At 55.0% G+C, this 19,298-nt stretch overlaps 1 protein-coding gene across 1 annotated transcript; it reads right to left on the bottom strand.

The window, feature by feature from the left end:
• Positions 1 to 575: 575 nt before the first annotated feature.
• CUNH1orf216 (chromosome unknown C1orf216 homolog) lies at positions 576 to 4,032 on the bottom strand. Its single transcript, XM_054292623.1, has 2 exons — positions 3,969 to 4,032; positions 576 to 2,554 (listed from the first exon to the last, which is right to left on the bottom strand). The coding sequence occupies exon 2, from the start codon at positions 2,536 to 2,538 to the stop codon at positions 1,738 to 1,740; it is 801 nt and encodes a 266-aa protein (XP_054148598.1). The 5' UTR covers positions 2,539 to 2,554; positions 3,969 to 4,032; the 3' UTR covers positions 576 to 1,737.
• Between the last annotated feature and the right edge of the window lie 15,266 nt (positions 4,033 to 19,298).

The raw sequence follows: 19,298 nt of genomic DNA, 5'->3' as shown, positions 1-19,298 counted from the left end.
AGGTGCCAACACCTGTGCCCTCCACCTGCCATTCACCCAAGCCCCACCTGTGTATGCTCCAGCCCCTACAGTGAGCACAGGGTGGCTGCTCCCAGCCCCGCAGCCTTGGGAAGGGAAAGGAAGGAACAAATCCAGCTGGGGCTCAGCTCCTTCAGCTCCAAGGCTTTTATTTTTTTATTTATATACAACATGCCCACAATCACAGGTCTGGGATACAACAGAGGCAGCAGGAGCTGGACATGAGTGAGCAGGAGGGAGGTGAGGGCAGCAGGAGCCTTGCAGGAAGCTGCCAGAATCCTCCAGCGCTGGCACAGGTTGCTTTGAGCTGAGTGCACCCTTTCCCACCAAAACGTCCTTTTTGGGAGAGGATTTTTGTGGATCTCCTGACTTCACCCGCTGGCAGCAGCCCAAAGGGGAGCAGAGCCCGTGCCCCATGTGGGGCAGGAGGAGGGTGGGCTTGGGGCACTGCTGGGCTTGGCCACGGTTGTTTATCACAGTCCAGGAGCATCTGGTGGGTGGTGGGTGCCAGGATCTGACCAGGCTGCCAGGCTCTGCTGCTCCCTGGGCTCCTGGCGCAGCGGCTCCTCGGATGGCAGGCAGCAGTTTGGCTGGGAGGAATCTCTGGAATCCTCCTCACCTTCCTTTGCAGGTGAGAAATGGAACCAGTGCCCAGCTTTGATGGCAGCCAGGGCAGGATGGGGAGTGCAGACCCCTCTGGCTGAGCCCTCACCAGCACTCAAATGGAATGTGTGCCCTATGGATGCACAGCAAACACACACAGCAGCTCCTTTTCCATCTCCAGGTAAGACAATTGTTCTTTGGGTTCTGTGTGCAGCTCTCACTGGATAAAATGCAGATTCAGAAAAACAAAATTCCTTTTGCTCCCAAATGATAAATTAATATAAACACCAACACCACAAGTTCATGAGCAGCTTTGGGATCATGCACTGAGTGAGAGCATTGCCCACAGCAGACAGACATGCACATACACATAGACCTAAATTAACTTTTCACTAATACTGACATTAAAAACATACATTGTGTTGGATCATTTGACTTAAATTTAGTTTCCAGCATTCTGAGGTCACTTTTCAGAATGATTTTTTTTTCTCTTTTACAGCCCAGCACACCTCACTCTCACCAACAAGCAATGTTACCAGGGGCTGGGCTGTGGCTGCAGGGATGCACTGGTGCAGGTGGGATGTGGGGATGCAGCACTGGAAGTGCTTTCCCAGGGAGGTTTGGAAGCCTCAATTCCTGGGGAGGTTTAGAAGCCTCACTGCCCTGGGGCTCCAGCACAGCCATCCCAGCACTGCTGTGGCTAAGCCAGGCTCGGCAATGGACTAGATTCAGTTTAAAGATGAGCCTGGTCACCTCAAGCTCAGCAAACCCCAAGGTCCTGAGGTCGACCCAGCCCAGTGCCACAGCATGGCCATCCCAGCACTGCTGTGGCTAAGCCAGGCTCAACAATGAACTACATTAGGTTTAAAGATGAGCCTGGTCACCTCCAGCTCAGCAAACCCCACAGCCCAGTGCCACCCCAGACCTGGATGCAGGACAGAACAAATTCCAGTGCGGAGGATGATGGAGATGAACTCTTCATCTCGGGGACTCTTGGCTGCGTTGGAGAGAGATGGGAAGGGCAGGGTGGGCACCCAGGCACGGGATGGAGATGCCACCAGCCAACACCACAGCATCCAGAGGGTGAGGGCTGGGCCGGGCTGCTCTGGTGGCACCTCAGGGCCCCGGGGCAGCCGCAGCAGCGACGCAGGCTGGGCCCTGCTGCATGCAGCGGATGAGCTCCTTGCGGTTATCCAGGATGGTGTCGAAACTCTCCTGCAGCCGGTTCTGCTGGTCCACAAGCCTCTGCTGCAGGCCGTGGATCCAGCGCAGCAGGGCCAGGCGCCGGTACATCACCAGCTGGATGTGGTGCTTCTCCTTCTCCTGCTCCTTGAAGCGCTCCTTGTCCTGCAGGTGCTGCACGGCCTCAGCCAGCGCCGGGAGCAGGGTGCCCAGCTCGGGCTCAGCCTCAGGGGGGCTCTCAGCTCGGGGGGCACAGGCAGGAGGGTCCCAGGCGGTGCTGCAGGTGCTGTCGGGGCTGTCGATGCTGAGGGAGCTGCTGGCATAGCCGTTATCCTCTGCGGGGGAGCTCGGGGCTCTCTCACACCCCTCCTGGGCAGCGCTCTGTCCCCCTGCCCCGCTGACCTCGGCTCCCTCGGGGGGGCTGCGCTCCCCCTGCTCGGGCTGCGTGTCACCCGGGCCCGGGGCGCTGTCCCTGAGCCGGCCCTGCACCATCTGTCTCTGCATTAATAACAGCAGATTATCAGAGGGATTTGTGGTGTTTTCGCTCCGGCTGGAGCGCTCCTCCGGCGGGGACCCCGGCGCTGGCTGGCTCCAGTTCTCGTTGCTGTCACACACCTCTCCCACGAAGTTGGAGTTGGAGTCCGGCCCATGTCCCGCCCCTGGGAGGGCCGTGCCCAGCGCTGGGCGCCCCCGGCCCTGCCGGAACGGGGAGTTCGCTGGGCACACAGCAAACATCTCACCGGTGTCCTGCCTGCAAGAGAGACACGGAGCCGTGACACGCCTGGGCTGTGAGCTCAGGGCAGCTACAGCGGGGAAAACACGCTCATTGCTCTATTTACCTCTTCAAAGTCACTGCACCTACCATGGGGTCAGTGCTCCTGGGTGTTGCACTGCTGCTCTCAGCATGGCCCCATGTATCATGGAATCATGGAATGGATTGGGTTGGAAGAGATGTTAAAGCTCATTTAATTCTCACCCCTTGCCATAGTGTGTGCCACCAATCCAAGGGCATCTCCCCACCCGATGCAGAAGCTCAAGGAGCCACCTCCCATCCCATCTCCCTTCCCTGAGAGCTCCAGTCTCAGCCCCTGTTCCTGCAGCGTCCCTTGGGCGATGCCAAAGGGCCTCACGGGGCTCAGGCACGCAGCTGCACGTGCTGCTGGCACCATTTGGGCCGTGCCTGATGCAATTAATCCCATGCTGGTAAAGGTGTGCTTGGAAGGAGATGCTTTCCCAACAGCAATAAATGTCCTTCAGCAGCTGAGACTGCCTGGGCTCCTCTGTACAGTCACCAGCCCTGCATCAGGGTGGGGGGCTGGCCTCAACCTGGGCCCAAAGTGGTGACAGCACTGACCTTCCCTCTCTGCAGGACGGACAGACTGGCCCAGAAAAGGGAAGGTTATCCCAGCGTTCCTTGCCGGGTCACCGGCAGTGAGAGGTGCACTCCAAGCGCTTTCCTACAGGGAATCCTCACAGGAATCACAGCAAGGAGCCCATCGGGCGTCCCGGTCTGACCCCAGCCAGCAGTGGGGCACCAGGAGGGGGGCAGGAGCCCTGCCCAGCCCAGAGGCCTGGAACCCCGGGACCCCCACCCCGCAGTGACATCTGCTCGGGCAAGGCTGGGTGACACCCCCATAAAACCGCTGCACCCCCATAAAACTGCTGCACCCCACAGAGCTGCACCCCACAGAGCTGCACCCCATAGAGCTGCACTCCATAGCGCTGCACTCTGTAGAGCTGCACCCCATAGCAGCTGCACCCCCATAAAACCACTGCATGCCATAGAGCTGCACCCATAGGAGCTGCACCCATAGCAGCTGCACCCCATAGCAGCTGCACCCCACAGAGCTGCACCCCACAGAGCTGCACCCCATAGAGCTGCACTCCATAGCGCTGCATCCCCATAGAGCTGCACCCCATAGGAAGTGCACTCCATACAGCTGCATCCCATAGAGCTGCACCCCCATAGAGCCGCACCCATAGCAGCGGGGCCGGGCTGCGCTGCCGGGGGATGCGCGGGCGGAGGGGCCGAGCCCGGGAGCATCCCTGCCCTGCAGAGCCCCCCGGAGCATCCCCGGAGCCTCCGGGACCCCGGCCCCGCTGCAGGGTCCCGCTGCCCCCGCCGAGCCCCCTGAACCCTCCCCCGCCCGGCCCCCAGCACTCACCGGCCCGGTCCGGCCCTGCTCCGGCCCTGGTCCCGATCCCGGCCCCGGCTCCGTGCGCCGCCGCCGCCGCCGCGGGTGGGAGCGGGAGCGGAAGCGGCCCCGCGTGGGGAGGTGACACGGCCGCACTTCCGACAGCGCCCGCGGGGCTGGGGGGGACCGGGATGGTGGGGGGAAACAGGGATGGTGATGGGGACAGGGATGCTGGGGGGGATAGGGATGCTGGGAGGGTAAAAGGGATATTGGTGGGGACAGGGATGATGGGGAGACAGGGATGTTGTGGGGGATAGGGATGATGGGGGGAAAAGGGATGCTGGAGGGAGGACAAGGATGCTGGGGGAAAAAGGATGATGGGGGGGACGGGGATGCTGGGGAGACAGTGTGCTGGGGAAGGACAGGGATGCTTGGGGGGGAAAAGGGATGTTGTGGGAAACGGGGATGATGAGGGGCATAGGGATGCTGGGAGGGGACAGGGATGTTGGGGGCACAGGGATGCTGGGTGGGGGAAAAGGGATGTTGGGGGAAACAGGGATGCTGGGGGGACAGGGATGGTGGGGGGGACAGGGATGTTGGGAGGGTTAAAGGGATACTGGGGGGACAGGGATGTTGGGGGGACAGGGATGCTGGGGAGGGAGATAGGGATATTTGGGGGACAGGGATGTTGGGGGGACAGGGATGCTGGGGAGGGAGATAGGGATATTTGGGGGACAGGGATGTTGGGGGGACAGGGATGCTGGGGAGGGGGACAGGGATGCTGGGTGGGTGCTGGTGGGAGCTCCCCGACACGGGTGGGGTGGCTGGACTGGGACACTCTGGCTCCTTCCCAGCGGCCCGTGGGTCCCGTGAGGCTCAGCAGGTCCCGTGGCGATGAGCACGGAGCTGAGCGCTCAGTGCGCTCTTTATTCCCCTCGCCCGGAGCCGGGGTGTCGGCGCTGGCAAAGGAAAAGGCTCAGGAGCATCAAACGGTTCCCACGGGCCGGCGCGGGGGTCACATGAAGCACCGGGAACATCTCGGGGGATAAAGGGGCTTTGTGGGGCTGGGAGCCGCGGTGGGGACAGCCCCACACTGCCCAGTGACCCCCAGAGCTGCCCCGGGTGGGGGTGGCCCCATCTCACCCGATGTGGCCTTGCCTGGCATCCTGTGCGAGCTCTGGGATGGACACGGTGTGACAGCGGTCACAGGGGTTTTCAGGTGAGGGAAGAGACGAGAATGTTGACTCTATGTTCAGAAGGCTTGATTTATTATTTTATGATATACATTACATTAAAACTATACTAAAAAGAAGGAAAAGTTTCATCTCAGAAGGCTGGCTAAGCTAAGAATAGAAAGGAATTAATTATAAAGGTTTGTGTCTGGGACAGAGAGTTCAAGCTAACTGGGCTGGGATTGGCCATTAATTATAAACAGCTAAGATGGGCCAATCACACATGCACCTGTTGCATTCCACAGCAGCAGATAACCATTGTTTACATTTTGGTTTTGAGGCCTCTCAGCTTCTCAGAAGGAAAAATCCTAAAGAAGGATTTTAATGAAAAGATGTCTGCGACAACACGGCACGAGCAGAGCACCCTCCACAGCCCAAACCCCCTCCACAGCCCAACCCCAGGCTGGACTCAGCACCTCTCACCAGCCCCGAGGGGGAGAAAGAGGGATGGAGATGCTTTCAGGATGGACAAAAATCCTTTTGAAAGCTCTGAGTTGCTGGAGGTGGGATGTAGGGAGCAAATATTCCCCCATGATGTGGTGAGGGTTTGGAGCAGTGCGATATGCGAGTGATAAATAAGTTGGTTTAATTTCTCATCTGCCTGACAGGGCCCTTGACGGCCTGTCCTGCTCCTGGCTGCTCCAAGGGCTTTGACAGCTGCATGGAGGAGCAGTCAGAGGGGCAGGACCAAGAGCTGTAACTGGGACACTGCAAGAATCCTTGGGCTGCAGCTCCAGGGGAAGGCTGGGATTAAAGGAACAAACCCTTCCTGCCACACAGGAAAGGCAGGAGCTGACTCAGGCACCTGGGAATGGGCAGGACAGAAAGAGGAGTTTGGGTTCAGCTCAGCCTTTGCCATCAGCACAGCCTTTGCTTTGTGCTGCTCTGGGCTTCACTCTCATCATGGTCTGAACTCAAACTGAGTGAAATTTTCATCACTGAGAGCACAGAGTGAATTTTGATCCATTGAGGGATCCATTTTGATCCATTCAGAGACCTTCTCTCAAGAGGCACATCCCAAACAGGCCTTTTCCATCTCTGGTTTAGATTTCAGTAGCACAGAAAACCATGAGTGCCACTGGGGTTTGGCTCCAGGGCAGAGCAGGGTTTCTGCCCTCTCAGCTCTGCTTGTCCCCACCCCAGGAATCCCCACAGGCCAGGAGGTGCCAGTGTGCTGGAGCCTGCTGCAAACCCCCAAACCTGGCCCTGGCTCCACTGCTTTGGGGGGTTTGGGGTTCCTCCCCAACCATGGTGGGAGCCAGGGAGGTTCTGGGTTCACAGAGGGATCCAGAAGCAGTGATTTCAGGGGGATTTTGTCTCTCTGGGATTTTGTACTCGTTCAGCCCAGCTCCTGGGATTGTCTGTGTCTGATGGAGACCAGCAGGATTTGCTGCTTCCTGTGAAAACAGCTCCATTCCTCTGCAAGCCAGTGTCCCCCAGGCCCAGCTGTCCCTCTCTGCCAGGAGCTGCCTGTGGGGACACTGTGGGGACCCCCAGAGCAGGGAGCCCCAGCTTGGGGACAGCACAGAGGGGACATGGTGACTCAGGGAGGGCTGGGCTGGTCCTTTCAGGGACAGTGGGAAAGGAAGTGTTTGGAAGTGGAAGAGGCTTAGTGATGGACTTCAGAGTCATCTTCCCCTCCCCTTCCCTCACTTTGTTCCAGAAATAAATTAAAAGCTCTCCCTCCAGGAAATTAAAAATCATTTAAGAAGGCTGAGCACAGGACTTGATTCACTGGGGTTTTGGAGCTGGGGATCCTGGGCTTGGAAGGCAGAAGGGTGCTGGGGTGACCCATGGGAGCTTCTCCAGAGGGCACTGGCACCAATTACTCCACCAGGGCCATTCCCTGGGGCCCAGAATGGGGTGGCCTCTGTGACCTGGCACCAGCAGAGACCTGGTGCCATCACAGGGACTCTGGCCATGCTGGAATTCATGCTGCAATGCCGGGGCCCAGCTCCCACTGCCTGTGCTCATCCTGCTGTCTGCTTCTCATCTGCCGTGTGTCCTGCAGGCTGCCACGGGCTTTGAACCAAACTGGTCCCAGAAGGAGCCCTGGCACTTGGCCCTGTGCCCACATGGCATCAGAGAGGTCCTGACCCCTGTGCTGGGAAGGAGGCAGCAGAGTCTGGAGCCACCTGGTGCAAAACGGGCTGGGGATGCACAGCCTTGGTCCTGCTTGAGGTGAGTGCTGGTGCTGCTGCTCCTCAGGTTCTCCCACCCTGTCCCTGAGAGCATTTTCCAAATGCTCCTGGAGCTCTGGCAGCCCTGGGGCTGTGACCATTCCCATTGGGGTTGTGACCATTCCCATTGGGGTTGTGACCATTCCCTGGGAAACCTGTTCAGTGCTCCAGCACCTTCTGGGGACAGAACTCCTTCCTGATACCCACCTAAACCTCCCAGTGATGCTCAGATGGGGTCACAATGGCATCTTCATCACCAGCCCAGGTCACAGCTCACCCAGGAGCCACCATCCCACTCGTGGGCTCATCTTGGTGTCCCAGTGCTGAGATGGGCAGCTTGTCCTGAAAGAGTTAAGGGTGAAACATTGCAAATATGAAAAAAAAAAAACCAAAAAAAAAAAAAAATTACAAAAGAAAAAAGTGCCCTGAACCACATGCGACCTAACCTCCCCAGCGGCTCATCTGAGTTTAATAACGAAGGAGGGAAATCTCCCAAAAAGCTCTCAGAGAAATTAAAGTAAACAGAGTGCTGACCTCCAGCCCGCAGTGCCCCGGCGCTGACTCGCTGGCCACAGCCTCCCCTGGCATCCCCTGTAATTGTAAACACATTCAGTAAATACAGGGGAGGGACCGAGGGGTCCTGGGGAAGCAGCTCTCCCCACAAACAGCTGAAACTGGGGCTGAGCTTTGGGCCAGAGCCATGGGTGACGTCTCTGGGCAGTGTGGCCATGGATGTGAGGGGCTTCACAAGGAATGGGGGCTGTGAGGATTGAGGTCCAACACTTCCAGTGGGAACTGGAGCCACTGGGACCACCACACTGCAGAGCTGGGGCTGGAAAACCTCGTGCTGGGAGCAGGTCCTGCAGATGGAGAGAGGAAGAGGAGGATGCTATTAACAGGTTTGTCCTCTTGGCCTCACGAAATTTAAAAACAGCACTGTTATTTTCATAGACCCTGGTCATTTTTTTAGGCTGAGGAAAAGAAAAGCAACCCCAGGCTGTATGAGAGGGGCCAGAAAAGCTGTTGGTCTGGAGGGAGGAAGCATCAGTGCCAGCTCAGCCCCGTTCCTGGCCTGGCTCCATCCTCATCCCCAGCCCCAGCTCCATCCTCACCCTCTGCTGCTTTACACACAGCATCCCATGGTCTGCATTTCCCTCAGGATTTTCTGGGATAAACACCACCTGGGGAAGGGGCAGAGAGGGCTGGATGCAGGTGACCCCATCCCCTTGTGCACAGCCCCAGCCCCTGCCCAGTCCTGCTGCCTGATGTCTACCTGTAACTCCTGAATTCCTTTTCAATCAGAATCCAAATGTGCTGTATTTGGGGAAAATTCCAGGGATCTGCAGCCAGATTGGATTTCAGAGGAGCTGGGAACCCCACGGAGGTCAGAGCCTGCTCATGCAGCAGCTCCCAGCCCCAAAATCAGCCTTTGGGTGGCACTGGGAGGAGGAGGAAGAGGAAAAGGCTGCGGAGTTTGGGAGCCCAGCAGAGGTGTGACCCTCCCAAAAGTGATGGAAGTATTGGTACAGGCAGCTCTGTCACCCATTAGGGGCAGAGACCCCCTTGCCAAAGTGCTCATTCTGAGGAGGAAGCCTCCTTACTCTTTACTTTCCTAAAACCCCCCAAAATGGATTTCTCTTGGCCAGGGGAGTCGGGCTCTGCCAGGGAAGCGGGGCTGACGTCTCCTCTGCTGAGCCACAAAAAGGGAATTTTGCTGCCGACTCCACCCCTTCCATCCATCCAACCAGGACCCAAAAATCACCATTTCCTCTTGGCCTGCGAATCACTAATAAACTCCAGACAGAAAGGGCTGATTAGGAAATTGTTTGGGAAATGGAAAGGAAGGGGGAGGGACGTGCAGCCGGTGCCTCTGGGTGGCTTTGCCCCTCGGTGTCACCTCCCAGAGCCGTGGGCAAGTCCCCACTTTGGGGTCCCCAAATCTGCTCCAGCCCACGTGGGGCTGCAGGCAGAGCTCCCCAGTGGATGGATTTATTTATATGCAAGGATTCGGGGGTGAAAATATCAGTGTACATTGAATTATATATTTTTTATTTGACCACCATCCTTTGGATGTTCTGAACACTCCAGGCATCCTCACCAGAGTGTCCCTCAAGGGCTGGTGTCACTGATTGGGAAGGGGATGTGTGACATGTGCTGCAGCCCCAGCACTGTCCCCTCCCTCCCTGCCAGCCCCAGCACCCCCCGAGTGCTGCACACTCGCTCTGACACAGAAAGGCTCCACATTTGGACTTCATAACGCAGAAAAAACGTCAGGATTTTGAAATTTCAGCCTTGGACCCAAATCTGATACATTCCAGAAATGCTTTAATTTATCCCTTTGTCACAACATTCAATAAAAGGTTTCATTTCAGCTGCGCCGCTTTGATTAATAACTGTAACAGATTCTAACCTGAAGGAATCCTCTGATATTGTGTCCATGGAAATTAAATGTTTGATTGCACATAGTCAGGATTTTCTGGTGTGGAAGCAGCTCCACTGCAGAACTTTGAACAAGCTCCGCTCAAGAAACACTTTGAGTTATTTTTCCTTCACCTATAACAAGTCCAAACATCTGTTTAAAATTCAATCAGAGCGCAACTGGCTATAAAAAAAATTAAAATTCGGGGTGTAAAATGAAATGACTGTCCAGGTTGAAGCCAGGTGGGGTGGCTGGATATGGGTTCACTCAACCTGGCTGCAAGGAGCAGGGACCATGGAGAGATCCCACAGCCCATCCCCTCCTGCCCTGGCATCATCCAGGTGCCCCTGTGCTTGTCCCTGTGTCCCTGTGACCTCCACACCACCAGCACCTGCCACAGCATCGTGGGGATGGTGGTGACTGAGGCAGCAGGAGCCTCTTGGCATCCCCACAACAGAAAACTGGAGCAGAAGGTGCCTTTTGGGCTGAGGAGGATGTTTCCCATATGCTTGAAATAAATTGGAAATACTGGGATTTCCATTGTCTGGGCACATTTTCCTTTCTCTTTCTTCCACTTCCATGGCATGGCAAGGGGCTCACATCTCCTTAAGCTGTGGGAGAAGGCAGATGGATGGGAAGGAAGAGGGAAAACCAAAATCCCATTAGAATTTGGGAACAGGAGCTCTTTTCCTGCTCATGGCTGGCAGCCACTGCTATCAGTGGTTGTGCCACAGGTGCCCCTGTGCCAGATGGGCAGCAGTGGCACATTTTTGAGGTCAGAAAGCAGAGTTTTCAGCAATTAGAGCAGCATGCCAAGATAAACCCCCGCTTCCTGGCGGATCCTTTCCCATCAGCCATCGTCCCAGCGAGACAGACCCCGGCCAGGGGAGCAGCCCAGCAAATTCTCTCTGCATGGGTGAAATTCCCTCCGCTACCGAGGTTATTATCTCCCCACAGGAACCAACAATATCCTTTCATTTAGGCACTAATTCGAACAATGTGCGCCGGCCGGGGGAGGAAGGGCACTCGCTGCTCCAGAGCCTTTGAAAAATCCAGGCAGGAGCCAAAGCAGAGGGAAAACAAAACCCTGGGATGATGTGAATGGCTCGGCAAGGCAGGGCCAGGACCAGAGCAGTGCTGGAGATGTGGTGCTGCCAGGGCAGGGCATGGCACAGGGGCACTCAGGGCAGCTTTGTGCCAGCTCCTGTGCAGGGAATGTCATCCTCCAGGCTGTGCTGGAGCCAGGAACTCCATCCACGGGGGTTTGCCCACTGGCAAAGTCACCTTCTTTACTTAACCAGTGCGTTCAGCCTCACAATTCCAATCCCCATTGGCAGTAAAAGAATTTTAAACTTCTTGTATCACAAAGCCTCCCAGAGGGCACCAGGAAAAGCTGAAGTAACTGAGAATTGTGGAAACATCCTGATTTCTGTTTTTTCAGGAGCAAACACAGCAGGGGAAGGGAGCCCCCACCAAGAGGAGCTGTTCCACCACCACTCCAGCACCCAGGGGCTGGTGGCTGTGTCCCATGGGCTGTGCCCACCTTACTCCCTGTGCTTTGTGGTGGGACCAGCGTGGTTTGGAATTGCTCCTCAACAGGGAGCTCTGCTGGCATGTGTCTGGCAGAAGCATCCCCATCCTCAGTCTCATCCTCATCCCCATTCCCATCCCATTCTCATCTCCATCATCTCCATCTCCATCTCCAGCCTCCTTCTGGACCTCATCCCCACCTCCATCCCTATCTGAGTTCCTCCAGGGATGCACCCTCCCATTCCCACTGGCTGTCCCACTGCCAATCCCTCCTGGGCACACCTCACATGGGTTTCCAGGGGAATAAGGGAGGATTCTCCCATATTTACTCCTCAGGTGCTGCTGTTATGAATTTTTGCTCCCGTGTGGGGAGAGCAGGCACACTCCCTGACAGGGATATCAGTTGGAACATCATCTAATTGATTACATGGAAATTGCTGCTGGTGGAAAGGGAAGCCCTTGCCTTGCTCTGGGTGAATTAATTTTGCTTTTGCCATTCTTGGCTGTGCTCAATTAATCTTGTTAAAGTGATACAATTTTAGCTCACACTTCACCCATGGGGTACCAGGGAAGCTCCTGGGGTTGGTTAATCACAGAATAGAATCATGGAATATCCTGAGTTGGAAAGGAACCACAAGAATCATGGAGTCCAACTCCTTGTCATGAACAGGACACCCCAACAATCCCACCCTGTGCTTTGGTGTTGTCCAAATCTCCTGGAGCTCTGGCATTCCCTGGGGAGCCTGGGCAATGCCAGCACCCTCTGGGAGAAGAATCCTCTCCTGATACCCAACCTAATTCTCCCACTGATGACGGGATGAGCTCACCCAGGTGCTTTCAGGCCCCCAGCCCAGCCAGCTCACAGCTCCCCCAGGAGCCACCATCCCACCATGCTCATGCCAGCCCTGCGGTGCTGAGCGGGACCGGGGGCGCTGTCCCTGCCCGGGGCACCGGGAACACCGGGATGCGGGATTGCGGCATGGGGATGCGGGATTGCAGGATGGGGATGCGGGATTGCGGGATGGGGATGTGGGATTGCGGGATGGGGATGCGGGATTGCAGGATGGGGATGCGGGATTGCGGGATGGGGATGCGGGATTGCGGCATGGGGATGCGGGATTGCAGGATGGGGATGCGGGATTGCAGGATGGGGATGCGGGATTGCGGGATGGGGATGCGGGATTGCGGGATGGGGATGCGGGATTGCGGCATGGGGATGCGGGATTGCAGGATGGGGATGCGGGATTGCGGGATGGGGATGCGGGATTGTGGGATGGGGATGTGGGATTGCGGGATGCTGCTGCAGGACCCGGGATGCTGCTGCGGGGCCGGCGGCACTGTCCCTGCCAAGGCACCGGGTTCACCGGGATGCGGGATGCTGCTGCGGGAGCCAGGGCTGTTCCCGCCCGGGGCACCGGGGCCACGGGATACGGGATGCTCCTGCGGGAACCGGGATGCTGCTGTGGCACCCGGGGTTGTCCCTGCCAAGGCACCGGGATGCGGGATGGTGCTGGGGGATGCGGGATGTTGCTGCAGCACCCGGAGCACCGTCCCTGCCCGATGGTCCCGGTCCCCGATGCTGCTGCGGGAGCCGGGGCTGTCCCTGTCAAGGCACCGGGTTCACCGGGATGCAGGATGCTGCTGCGGGAGCCAGGACTGTTCCCGCCCGGGGCACCGGGTTCACCGGGATGCAGGATGCTCCTGCGGGAACCGGGATGCTGCTGTGGCACCCGGGGCTGTCCCTCTCAAGGCAACGGGGATGCGGGATGCTGCTGCGGGACCGGGGACACTGTCCTTGCTAAGGCACCGGGGCCAGAGGGATGCGGGATGCAGGATGCGGGACCCGGGGCTGTCCCTGCCCGGAGGCACCGGGGCTGTCCCGGGCAGAGGCACCGGGGCCACGGGATACGGGATGCTCCTGCGGGACCAGGGGCTGTTCCCGCCGGAGGCACCGGGATGCGGGATTGCGGGATGCTGCTGCGGGATGCCGGATGGTGCTGCTGGACCCGGGGCTGTCCCTGCCCAAGGCACCGGGGCCACCAGGATGCGGGATGGTGCTGCGGGATGCGGGATGTTGCTGCTGGACCCGGGTTTGTCCCTGCCAAGGCACCGGGACCCGGGATGGTTCTGCGGGATGCGGGATGGTGCTGCAGGACCCGGGATGGTGCTGCGGGACCCGGGATGGTGCTGCGGGACCCGGGGCTGTCCCCGCTCCGCAGAGACAAAGAGCGGCGGCCCCGGCAGCTGGCGAGGGGGGACGTAATCCCACAAAAGTCCTGCTCCGGGGGGCTCAGCGGGAGAGGTTCGGGACACGCCGCCGAGCCCCCGCCGCCCAGCCCCGCTATTGACTGCCTAAACAGTTCTTTGGTGATTACAATGTAAATATAGCTTTTCATGGAGTAAAGGCCTTTTATGGGATCCACACACACTTAACCACTTAACCCCGGCGACAAAAAGAGCAGTGAATGAGCTGTTTAGAGGCTGCTCGTGCAGAAAAGCGGGGTCTGAATAGGATTTGGGGATCTCTGTGTATCAATTGCTATGCTCCGGGGGCCCTCAATGGGTCTTCGGCGTTCGAGCATGTGCCAAAGGGCTCCGTGGGTACGGATGGGGCGTCAAAAAATAAAAAAAAAAAAAAAGAAAAAAAAAAAGGAGAAGGAAAAAAAAAAGAAGAAAAAAAGCAGCTGCTTCTCTTTAATAAAACAATGATTTATTCATAGCAACTTGGGGGACGGGCAGGGGGACACAAGGACGTGCCAAATTGATGCTCATCCTGCTCCACACTCCCCAGAGGCCGAGGGGATGAGCCTGCCTGGGGAGCAGGAGGGATGGAAACTCCGGGAGCAGCCCTTGGGGATCCCAGAGCTGCCCAGGTGGCAGAGCCAGGTCCCCCTGCAGCCCCAGCCAGGTGACAAGGGCATCCCTGAGGCTCCATTTCCCCACCCCAGGCCCTTTTGGGGAGTATATGAGGGAGGTTGGGGACATCTCTCTGCTCTTCCAGTTCCACAAGGGCATCTTTGCAGTTGGTGCCCAGCCCAGGTGCAGCAGTGGGGCCATGCAGGGGCTGACATGAGGCTCAGCCTGGCATCCCCCATGCCCAGGATTGGGCATTTTGGGCTGGGAGAAGGAAACAGTGCCCAGAGCAAAAGTCAAGGGTGCAGATACCCCTGAACAGCCACTTCTGTGTGGGTTCTGTGCCCACCTTGTTGGGCCACAAACGGGATCATACCAAAAACCCCCACAGGCTGATGAGGCCCAGGCCGAGCCTGGCCCTATTTTTAGGCCTGTACAGATGGAGGGATGAAAGCAGAGCAGGGGGGCAGGGCAGGAATGGGAATGAAAGACAAACAAACGCCAAGCAGATGTTGGGAGCAGGGCTCTTCCCCTCGCAGGATGTGCACGTGGCTCCGGCAGCACCGGCTCAGCCAGGCCTGAGCCACAGCTGGGCAGAGCAGAGGGCAATGTCCCCTCATGGCTGTCCCCTCATGGCTGTCCCCAGCCCTGGGGATCACACTGTCTCCCCAGGGCAGTGGGACACCATCAACCATGCCCTCCATAGTGGTCCTGGCAAAATTTGTGTGAGGATTTCTCGGGTTTTGGTTGTTAATTGCTGCCCTGAGATGTGCAGGGTGTCTCTGCTTCGGCCCGTGTGGCTGAAGAATGAGTCTGGACTCTTCACTTTTCGGTCTTGAGGTTGTTTATTAATTCTTATCTGTAAAATTTTCTTTCTGCCCAGCTGAGATCTGCTCAGCAAGGTGTCCAGGGGTCTTTGCCAGCCACACTGATGCCATCTAATCCTCCCTTCCTCCCTTCCTTTTCCCTCTGCAGGGTAGGGGATGGATGGAGCACCATGGGCTGGGGCTCAACACTCAAACCTCAGGAAATGTTCCCATACCTGAGGGCTCACTCATCCCAGCTCTGAAGATCACAGACCCTCACAAAGCTGCAGGTGGAGCCAAGGACACCAGAACCAGTCCAGTGCTGCCTGTGAGCTCATCCTGGATTTGCACCCCCAGATCACCCTCACTCACACAAAATGGCGACCACAAGGAGGGGTAATTACCTGCTGATTTAATTATCTTATCACAGCAGTGTCTGGATGGGCTGGCATTTTCTTTGGTTGGAGTGTTTGGGCTGGCAGTAGTGGAGCTGAGATGTGAATCCTGCAGGGAATGCAGCTGTGGCCACCATGGATGGGGTGGGATGGGATTGGGGTTGGGAAATGGGATTGGGGATGGGATGGGATTGGGGATGTCTTGAATGCCAAAATCTCTCTGTGGGTCCTTGACTGAGAGAGGCTCATTGAAGCACCTTGAGGCACCCCAAAACTGCCACCCAGGGGGGTCAGGATGTCCCACTGAGCCACAGCAATGTCCCTTCCCTTCCCAATCCCTTTCCACAGCCTGGAGCTGGGGCTGGGAAAAGCCAACCCAAGTGGCATCTCCTGAATGTCACATTCTCATGCACAATTGGGCCCCTCTGCCCCATCCAGGCTCACTGAGGAGCAGGAAGAAGGAAAAAAAAAGCCACTTTTTTCTATAATTAGTTGTTATTTGGGAAGGGTTGAGGGTTTCCTTCAGGCTTCAAGTAAAGCAGGAATGTGGAAATGCCACCTCCAGATCCTGAGCCACCAGCAAGGTGGCATTAGAGCCATTAATTATTCTTCCTGCACAGAAGAATAATTATATAATTATTCCTCCTGCACAGAAAGGAGTGTCAGCTGGAAATGGGGCAGTGCAGGAAGATGCTGCAGGGCTGGCCATGTCCCCATCCAGGTGGGACCTCAGGGCTGGACCTGGCTGGCACAGCAAGCCATGCCAGCATAGAGTGGCACCTCTGGGCTCTGTGCAGCATCCCCATGGCACAGGTGAGGGCTGGGACACCACAGGTGGCTCTGGGGTGTGAGGACACACGTGAATGTGCCCTCAGCCCATGGCCACGTGCACCAACACCATCAAATATTGAAAATCAATGGGCCACTGCAAGGGAAGCAGCACAGAGTGTGTTGCATGAAAACAGCCCTGAGGAGCAGGGAGAAATATTAGCTAAAAATAAAATTAATCTCTTGCAAAGCTGTAAGATTTGCTGATCTCCCTCCTCCCCCCACACACACCCTGCAATCTTTTATGTCGTTTTCTTTAATTACAGCTGGTTTAGATCTCTGCTGCCTGCAGAAGCAGAGCTGGAGTCAGCCCTAAATTGGGCTTCTGGATGATACAAGAGAAAATAACAACCCCCAAGGACTGAACATCTGTCTGCACTGGAATTAATATTAATGACTGATAGTTAATAGAGAATGGAACTTTTGCTTTACAGGTCACCCACTAAACCCTGCAGGTGTCACTGAGCTGATTTCTGTGCCATGAGCTGGTCTGGACTCTGCAAAACCAGGAGCACCCCTGGCTGCCAGGGTGCTCAGCTCTTGGCAATGCAGCAGCAATCAGGGTGTCCAAGCCACTAGTAACAGAGGACTCTTGCTTTTATTATGTTTCTTTTTTATTTTATTTCTGTATTGCTTTCTATTTTCTATTTTATTTCTGTATTTATTATATTATATTTATTATATTATATTATATTTATTATATTATATTATATATATTATATTATATTATATTATATATTGTATATATTATATTCTATTCTATTATATATTAATTAATAATAATATTTCTTATTATATATCTTTTTTATTTCTGTATTGCATTATCGATTCCCTTTCAGCCATCCATGCTGCTCCCCATCTCCTGTTTTTCCTTTTCCAACAAGAAAATCCAAAGGAGAAAAAAAAAATCAAAAACCAGGCACCAAAAACCATCACCTGCCCTGCTCCCAAACCCAACTAAAATATTTATTTAGGCCCAAAAACCCACCCCAGCCATTCCTGAGGAAGGGATGCACCAGTCAATGAGCAGAGTGAAAGCCAGGGAGGGTAAATAATTGTGACATGGCTGCTCTGGAAGATACCCCTGTGGGTGCCTGGGGGTCTTTTTGTCCTTTAACCCTCATAATGGCTCTGGGACAACTGATTAGAGGCCCAGGACAGATGAGGTGCAGAGCTCACGTGGTGAGTGCTCACCAAACCTGCTCCACGCTGCCTTTTATGTGTCCACTCCAACGTAATTTTTCACACGTTGGAAATACAGATGATTTTAGCCTGGGTCCATCTGGTTTCCCAAATAACCTGTCTATTTGATAAATAACATAAATTAAATTAGACAAGACAAACAAATAGTTTTTTTTCTCTCCCCTTTTCAGTCTCTTGGCAAAAAAGGGAAAGAAAACATAATTCAGTGAGTGCCTTGAGCCCCGAGGAGCCGTGCAGCGGCGGGAGCTGGGATTATGAACGTGTCTGCAATGCCAACCTTCACCTCACACCTAGGGCTGCTCCTCCCTCTGCTTTTAAGTCCTTTTTTTAAAATCCTCCATTATCATTTGTGCTCCCAAAAGCTCATTCTCTCTGCAAACTCAGCAGGTAATGTTGTGTATGAGCAGCACTGCTCTTATCAAGGTTCCTGTGGTGCAGTCAAGGATCAGGAACTCATGGGTTTAATTCCTCCTGTGCCATGTGTGGGAAAGGGAAACTGAGGCACAGAGAGGTGTAATTATTATTATTATTATTGTTATTATTATTATTATTATTAGAGCTACCCAACTCAGATGAAAATCTCAGGCTGCAGCCACTTCTGCACCAAAGTTAAACCCAAACATCATCAATGACAACACTCAGGTTTAACCAGCTCTGAGTTATCCCAAGGAAATTTAGGGCAGGAAAAAGTGGAAGAAGTGGAATCAACTCTTCCTTCAGCCCAGAAGAACCCTGCAGACATCATTCACAGACTCACTGAGGTTGGAAAAGACCTCCAGGATCATGAATCCAACCTTTGAGCAGCTTCTGCTGAGGCTGAGCTGCAGCAGTGCCTGAATGCAGGATCCTCATCCCCACCCTGAGCCATTCCCTCCTTCCCAGCCCACTCCTGGCACTTCCAGCAGCAAAGGGGAGGATTTTTGTCCCTGTTAGCACAGCAGCCTCACGTCCATGCCAGGAGGGGGGAGCTGAATCAATACCTGAAAATGAGAAGGCAAAGCTGAGTTAATGTGCCAGACAGGAGCAGAGGGGCAGCCCTTGAAAAGCTGAATGCAGGAGATGGATGGGATATTCCTTGATATTCCAGCTCCCACAGAACCTGTCCCTGGCATGGAATATGCTCCCAGGAAAGGAATTTTTAGGGTTCCATGCAGAGCTTCCAGCAGCAACTCACAAACCCTGAACTACTGCAAAGTTGTTGTGGGGGAAATGCAGCCAGAATCCTTCCCCTTGCATGTATTTCAATTTACAAGCTTTTCAGACTCAATGGTATTTTTCTACCCTTGGCTCTGGAACAAGGGAAATGTATTTTAAAGGGAAAATTCTACAGGGAAAGCAAAATAAAAGCCATAATTATGGCTAGTAGCATGTGCTGAGGAGAAGCCAGGAAAGCAGCAGGACCCAGCCAATCCTCTAAAGGTGCTCTTCAAACTACCACTTTCTAATGCAAAAATGTGGCAATTATAGGTCTCTATAAATTTAATCCCTTGCAATGCCAGAGCATGGAAAACTGCAAGAATTTCCCCTGGAGTCAAGACACAGTTTGAGCTTTAATGATTTTGCTTTGCCCCTGTGCCAGAGCAAGCACATTCTCTTGCTGCACTCTAGTGGCAGAGCAGGAGCAAAATTCTGGGAAAATGCCCAAATTTGGAGCTTGAATGTTGTTACCCAACAAAGCTGGGCTGAATTAGTTCAACTTTCATATCGGTGAAACACTGATAAAGAATGAAGTGGGTGTTCAGAAATCTTTTTGTAATTTGGTCCTTCAAGAAAAGTCCGATAACAAAGAAGGAAAGGTCCTTCCTCTTCCCTAAACCTCCAATCCCCAAATCCAGGTACACCAATCATTAGAATTGCTGCACTGAACTGAAACAGACACTTCTTAAGACCAGGATAAAGTAAGTTTTGTCTAGG

This window comes from Melozone crissalis, unplaced genomic scaffold, assembly GCF_028551555.1.
Source record: "Melozone crissalis strain CALT ecotype California unplaced genomic scaffold, PUWL_Pcris_2 ptg000111l_1, whole genome shotgun sequence".
In the NCBI taxonomy this organism is placed as follows: Eukaryota; Metazoa; Chordata; class Aves; order Passeriformes; family Passerellidae; genus Melozone; species Melozone crissalis.
Note: the sequence above shows the minus strand (reverse complement) of the source record. Positions and strands in the feature narration are given on the sequence as shown.